Source organism: Barbatula barbatula (assembly GCF_947034865.1).
Source record: "Barbatula barbatula genome assembly, chromosome: 11".
In the NCBI taxonomy this organism is placed as follows: Eukaryota; Metazoa; Chordata; class Actinopteri; order Cypriniformes; family Nemacheilidae; genus Barbatula; species Barbatula barbatula.
In genome coordinates, this window is record NC_136774.1 from 2,474,161 (window position 1) to 2,481,660 (window position 7,500).

General features: G+C 38.5%; 1 protein-coding gene across 2 annotated transcripts; it reads right to left on the minus strand.

Annotated features, from left to right (window-relative positions):
* Positions 1–1,384: 1,384 nt before the first annotated feature.
* ubiad1 (UbiA prenyltransferase domain containing 1) lies at positions 1,385–5,222 on the minus strand. 2 transcript variants are annotated; one of them, XM_079468038.1, is made up of 3 exons: positions 4,980–5,222; positions 4,085–4,672; positions 1,385–3,155 (listed from the first exon to the last, which is right to left on the minus strand). In XM_079468038.1, the coding sequence occupies exons 2-3, from the start codon at positions 4,635–4,637 to the stop codon at positions 2,668–2,670; spliced, it is 1,041 nt and encodes a 346-aa protein (XP_079324164.1). In that variant the 5' UTR covers positions 4,638–4,672; positions 4,980–5,222; the 3' UTR covers positions 1,385–2,667. The 2 variants fall into 2 exon arrangements, with proteins under 2 accessions (XP_079324164.1, XP_079324165.1); XM_079468039.1 differs by having other exon boundaries at positions 4,804–5,205.
* Between the last annotated feature and the right edge of the window lie 2,278 nt (positions 5,223–7,500).

The window sequence follows — 7,500 nt, forward strand, 5'->3', positions numbered from 1 at the left end:
ACTATTCTTTATACAGGTTTAAATGATAAATGTGAGATTGATGTGAATATTTACAATAGTGCGTGTTCCTCGATAAGGGCTGTTTGTGAACGGGGGGTTCTGTAAGCAGGGTCATTTGAGATGACCTTTATGATGTTAAATATTCAAATATCTATAGTGTAATATACACTATATTGCTCAGTGCTCAAATTGAATCAAGACTTTTTTTTGGTGGGGTTGGAGGTTAAGTCTCGAAATATACAATTTATACAAAATACACAATATATTTGATCATGATATGCATAACTATATACTATTTATTAAAAACAGGCTTACATAAAAGAACAGGCTTTGTTTACTGTATTTTGGATCAAATCATCAATGCAGGTCAACAAAAAGGACCAATTTAGTATTTACTATTTTCCCTTAAACCATTTCAGTCCAAAAGTCTGCTTAATTCAGGAACTTACTATGGCTATCAATATGTCAATCACAGCTATTTCAAGAGTGAATCATTCAGTTATATGTAATGGCTGAAAGTATGCAGCGTATGAAACAGGTTTTAAACAAATCTGAATGGCTTATATATAGCACAGAAACCACACAATGTGCACTCCCTTTAATTACTAAAAAGCTGTCGCTCATCTTCATTGAGATCTCAAGCATCAGAGGAAACCAGGCCTAATAATAATTTACGCAAGGAACATGGAGTTGATAAATAAAGTGGAAAGATGTATAGAGAGAGATAATTACAAAAAAGTAGAAGCTTCCTCTTACCCACTTGGGAGTGAAAGTTTATTATTCTCCATTTTTTTAGCTGAAGTTAGTTTCACCTGAGCGACGCCAATGAAGTGTCATGTCAATGATGTCCTGCGCTTAGACATGTGGGGCCAGGCGTTTAAAATATAAAGAGACATGACAACTAGCCCAAAAACAAACTTAATATCAATTATTGTAAACAACGAATTCACGAAATTGACCTTATCCATTGGGTGAATATTATCACATTTGCCATTATCATTTTACTCAAATAAAAATATCTTTGGGGTCCCTAATGTCTTACGGGGAGTCCCGGATCCCCCCAGCCTCCCTTCATTTCGAGCACAGTGTGTAATAAAAAGAATGATTATTAATTGTTTCTGCATCAAGTCTTACAATTAATAAAAACAGACCCCATAGTATACAAACCCTTCTTATTTATAGTATTGCAGGATTTTACATGTACTATACCAAAAGTATTGTTATCAGTTGGGCTGTTATCAAAGCATTTACAGTTTTGACCAGCATGTGTCGCTATTGGTGTATCTGTTGCGTGTATTTCTGGGTTACAGGTGTTTCTGGCTTTGTTGCATGCCTCTGTGGGAGGATTTACCCAAATCTTTTTCCATTGTTCATCAAGAATTTTGGATAGTGAGAAAAGCTTTATTCATTTCACAGTTTCTGTTACATCAGCTGTTAAAGAACAAGTTTCCGTTTACGATTAATGGCACATAATAATAATATCCCAAGTTTTAATCATTTTGTTTTTGTGCTGAGCTCTGATTTCTTAAATTGGGTGTTGCAATGGGTTTGAACCAGATTGCCGATCTGAGCATTTATTATACATTATAGGAACTGTTAAACCAGACATTCATACCATTTATGTCAAATATGTGTTTCTGCAGCATCTTTTGGAAGGCCGAGGAGGTGGATCTCAGCACCCCTAAAAGATCACTAAAACAGCATGTAGCACTGACCTTTCTGGGCCATCATTGACTACCATAGTGGGGAAAATGACGTCTTAATATTGTTTATTCTGTTGAATACAGAAAAACATATTTTGAAGAATTTAGGGTGCATTATAACTGTTGGAGCTCACTTTTGTTGGTTCAGAACTTTCCAGAGAAACTCATTGCCCTGTTACATGCCTTAAAAAGTATGAGACAAGAGATTTTCCCATATCTTACTTGAATACTTAGTATTAGGCGTATCATCCTAAAACTTGGTTCACCATATGCCACAAGAACAACTTCAATGTTTCCTGCCGTCGTCTCTGGAACTCTACAGGAGTAAAGCTATTCCCTTTTTTGGTGTTTTGATGATGGCGTTGAAGACCATGTCAGTCTGAAATCTCACTGGAGACTGTGAAGGCCACAGCATAACTCACATAATTTGTATACTTATTACAACATTTAGTCTAATTCCCTTGTGACTTATGGACAGGGCACTGCCATTATGGAAGAGATCACTTACACCAAGATAGAAATGTTTCATCACAGCATAAATGTGATATATATACAATAATTTACAAATGTGTTTTGTGGAGGTTTAGAACACGGATAGATTTAGATTTTGTACTTTGAATGTGTCATTGGTTTTATAAAACATGATTGCAAAACATGACATAATAATAAGTGTCTCAAGTATATCTGAAACTCAGATTTTACTAGTAAACCATATAGATATCATTTTATTTTTATACTCGCCTGCTTTTACAACACCAATGTCCCTGGACAGCCTACGTACCTTAGGACTGTACTGAGAACACTTGCTCACTGCGAAATATAAATTAACAACAATAAATTAAAGTCTTTCAACCTTAGATTAATGTTACTAGAAATACAAAAAGGTATCTAAAGCTTTTACCAATCCAAGGATGTTTAAAACAAATAGGAAACGATATTAAAAAGAACAAGAACAAAAATGATCTCACAACAACGGCAGGCTACCCTGTGGCGCCAATATAATCCCAAAAACATAAAAGAGTCCCATGAGCAAGTTGAGTTTGGCAGTCTTATGAGGAATCTTTGCGTAACACTGTCGGCGAAACTGCCTCTCAAGAGTAAAGGCCATAGGCAGTGTCAACAACGGAAGAGCCATGCTAATCGTATACCGTGTGGCCAAGATGCAGAACAGCAAATAAGGAACAAAAAGCAGCAGATTGTAGATGACGTAGGACAGCGTGGGCCCCACCAGAATAGCCAGGGTCACAATACCCGCCTGCTTGTCCGAGTCCATGTCTCGTGTGTTGTTGCTGTGCAGGATGGCTTCGGTGTTGAGCGCCAGCGGCACAGCGTAGACCAGCGGCAACACAGACAGGTAGCCCACCTGCACAGCATGGGCAAACATAACTGCCAGAGGACCAAAGGTGATGAGGATGACCACGTCGCCCAGAGCCACATACTTCAGCCCTATGCCTAAAATTTAAACGCAAAACAAACAAATATAAGAAGAAGCAAGACCTGCACAATATTAAGTAAGAGATAATGTACAGACAGCCGGTTGTTATCGCAGAAATGAGGGCTTATTTCGCGATAACAGCCGGCTACTTGTACATTATCCCACTTCTTATACGGCTACTTGGCATAAAATGTGAATTTGAAATATTTTATTGGCTCATTTTTACCGAATGCAGACCTTCCGCAAGGAAAAGCCTTTAGTTCCAGTTTTAAAGAAAAGACGTACAAACGTCAAGAAAAGGCAAATTGGTAAATATAATGTAATATATGTTATTAAAAGACATATTTAGAATACATCTTTGTGTAATAATTAACTGCCCTCTCAAAATGATTTGCAGCATCCGGGTTTACAGGGTGTGATTTGTTTTGAGCGGTTGTTGTTTGAAAAGAACAACCCTTGGAATAACGTGTCTGGCCAATCAGAATCAAGCATTCAAATGTGTTATAAGAAATGATTACATATAGGCCGGTTTCACAGACAGAGTTTAGCTTAGGCCAGGACTATTCGCTTTTATTTGAATGCCTTGGATACAAATATTATTGACTTGTATCTAGAGACAAAATAATGGCAATTACATATTTTAAGATATGTTAAGGAAATGTAATTACACAGCTATTTTTGCAAAGTATATCCAAGTAAAAGGTAGCAAACTGGGTAAAGATATTAGGCTTGCTAGCACAGAAACATGGGTTTTGTTAAAGCGGCAAATATTATTGCGATAGTCCTTTAAGCATCCATCAAAATCACACGTATTAAGAGTCTTTAGGAAACTCAATAGCTGTGACGTTCCCAATTTTGCTTAGTTAAAATATATCATGGATGTTTATAATATCCTCTAGCCACAATCTTGTCAATGCGTTTAAAAAAAACGGATCACCATATTCACCTCCAGTGTATAAAAAAGAACTTGACAGTCCTCCAAAATAAATGAGAGCTAAATGCTCTAGTTTTAGTGTGGACAGGAAGTACAACAGAGTGGCACACAGGCATCCTGCAGAGTACAACGCCGCCCCAAACATCACCACATCCTGTGGCTTCAAGATTTGATCCACCAAAGTCCTGTCATCGCTCTTCTTATGATCGATTCCCTTTGAGAAATCGTAGTAGGTGTTCACCAAGTTCCCAGCCCCATGGACAACCAGAACCGCAACGGCACAGACCAGGAGAATGAGGAGGTCCACGGAGCCCTCCAGTTTGTAGGCCAGAGCGCTGCCCAGAGCCACAGGTATGAGGGAGGCGCTGAAACTCCATGGTCTTAAAGCAAACACGTATGCAGCACATTTGCCCTGCACGTCCAAGGCCATCCTGCCCGCACGGGACAGCCTGCTGGTGTGGTTACGTTCGACGGCCGCAACTCCTGGTGATTTCGCCCCATTCAGTCCATTCGATCCTGAAAGCATGTAGGACTCTTCGCTCTTCTGCTTTAAATCGGAAGCCATAGTCACCTCGCTTAAGAAAAATCAGGACGACGCAGCTGTCAATAAGAAGTAAGAAGAAATCAAATGTTTATAACATCAAACAACAACAGAATGATTTTGATCTTTGATCTAGTACAGTCTCTTTTTTGTCCAAGGGACTTCATAACAGACTTAAAGTATACAATACCTAAAGTGACATCTGCTGATCAACCCGTCATTAAAGACATTCATATGAATTGCCTTTATTAGCAAATGAATCAGTGTTTCTCGTGCCTTTCTTCACTGATGACAGTCAGGCTGCTAAAAGCTAATGCTATTTACAGAGATTATAAGAGATTATGAAAGAGTCTGTCAGGATCATACCTGCTCCACAAACACACACAGAGAATTCTGCAGACGACAGAGTTACTCCACCAGCAGTTCACCCATCATTCATATGTCCCTCGAGGGCACAACAGCAAAATCGCCTGTCAGTTGAGAGGATATTTACACGACATTCCCAACATTAGCTTGAGTGGCTGACAGCAGCAGCCATTTCCGTCCAACACTTCAGAGTGCAACCGCATATACGGCACGGACGGAAACAAACCGGAAACTTTCCGAGATGAAAATGGCCAAATGCAAAACCTTTTTACTTTTCCGCAGGTTTTTATTTATGCGGTATTTCATAATTTGATGAAGACAAACCGATGCATAAATCAATTATAATAAAGGATAATCAACACATAAAGCGCACCAATAATAGGATTTTACCGAGGAATTATTTTCATAGCCAAAATGTTTCCTATGTTGTTAGGCATGAGATTTCTGTTCTAATTTATAAAGGATCCTCATAAGAACATGTTTGAATATGAATCAAACACCGAAACTTGCGAACTTTTTATTTGCAGAAATATCCAGAGCTCGGGAGTTAAAGGAATGAATGGGGAAGGAGTCAAATTAGCCGATTGGTGTTCCTGTCAAATACTGCCCCTTTGCTTATTAAAAAAGTATATCTTCCTAATGGTTTTAAAACATTTCCTTCTCTCTCATCCTGATTTCCAAAGACAGCAATTTTCCATCAAAAAGTACTAACGGCGGTGTTGCTTTCAAACATTGCCCCTTTAGTGTTTAAACAATATTGAATATGTACTTTATTGTTATTTACTGCAACCAAGATGGGGTCGTTTTCAGGAGGGAACCTTCTCAAAAGTTATTTTAAGTATTTTAAAGTCGTTTGAGGTATGCCTATGCAGAACACCACGGTTTGGTGACGCAATGGCACACTTCAGTTTTAAAGGTGCTGTGTGTGATATTTAGGAGGATCGATTGACAGAAATGCAATTTAATTTACATAACAATGTCTTCATATGTGTATAAAGAGCTTACGTATGACCTTAAAATTAGCTAATTCTACACACAATTTAAGGGTTCTCAAGTTTTATAGAAAGCTTGGATTGAGATTACATGCGGTTAGGGGAGGAGCCCTAATGGACCCCCCACCCCTCCAGTTTTACCCATTGTTCATAATTAACCAGCACAAATTGAAATGATAACAACTGGTAAATCTGATAAATGACAGAGCAATTCATCACATCAAATTTACTCTTTAATGTTATATTTCATTACAAATATACAAAAATATAACAAATTGGTCCAAACTGTTTGGAAAAACAAATCTTTTTCCATTTTGAACGTGTCTAGTGTGGTGGGACATTCTGAACAAATTGACATATCAGAGTATTAAGGAGGCGTGTGTGTACACAAGAGTACTAGAAAGAGTAATAGAAAGACTACTAATACATTATATAATTTTAAATAAAATAAACAAATACATATTCGTTCATCCCATATCCTTTTATGTTGATATTGTTGTTACCTATTAACGAACGTACGGTGGCCGAGATACATGTTGGCGGCAGGAAACTTCACTTTGTGTGCCTGCACCTCATATACAACGTTATATATAAAGCTTGCAGGACAACTTGGTTGGCATTGACTTTTCGGTTTGATAAATACACGGTGTGGCGTGTTAGCGTGACAACTGGTTGAATTGTGTGTGTCTCACAGCCAGTGCGTGAGACTTGAGAACCCAGCCACTTACATGGAATTCGCCATATTGTTTCTACAGCCTTAAACGGATAAACTTTTGTAGACATTGCGTTACACAAATATGTTATCTCCTTCAGCAAAAAGTGAAAATCTTAGTTCTGTGTCAGCCTCCTTAGAGCTTTGTAACGGAGAGGGGAGCGGTTACGTCACGCCATCGGACCGTTGGCTAAACGTCTAATGCATCAATTCCTTAATGCGCCTGGACTTTGCGCTCTCCTGGCGTCTGTCGTCACTAAGCAACCACGGGCAACGATGGGTGTTGAGACGAGGAGGTATACGCAAAGGATATATGGATTATATGCACTGAAAATACCTTGCAATAACTCTACTACTAGATTTAGTTATGCTGTGATCAACTCCATCTTTATTGAGCGGGTCTATTTTGTCACGTGATGCCGACGCGCCTAAAGAAAAGACCGCGTCACGTCTACATTTAAAATACCAAATATGCGCAAGGAAAAGACCCGAAATGTGAAATGTGTGGTGGGCCTTTGGCACACTTGGAAATACATAAGCACGTTCAAAGTCATCATCTGATTGGTTGAATTTCGCAGGAGTTCCGGGAGATGTGCGTGTGGCGTTCTTTAACAGTCCGCCAAGAAAAAACATGAAGCCATCTGATATAAGAAGCAAGCTTTCGTGTTTACTATGGTTGCTATAAGAATTCATCACGATCTATTAAAAGCTTTCATTCTTAAAAGTGTTCGAGGTTCACAGCATAAATGTATAATCATTTTGTTGCAGTTCATTTTGGTCAAGTTCATGAATGTACACAGGTCAACCACATCTCTCA

Coding starts and splice junctions, on each gene's coding strand:
- ubiad1 (XM_079468038.1), bottom strand. CDS start 4,637: ATGGCTTCCGATTTAAAGCAGAAGAGCGAAGAGTCCTACATGCTTTCA. Junction 3,156..4,084: donor TTCTTTTTTATACACTGGAG/GTGAATATGGTG, acceptor TTTAAATTTTAG/GCATAGGGCTGAAGTATGTG.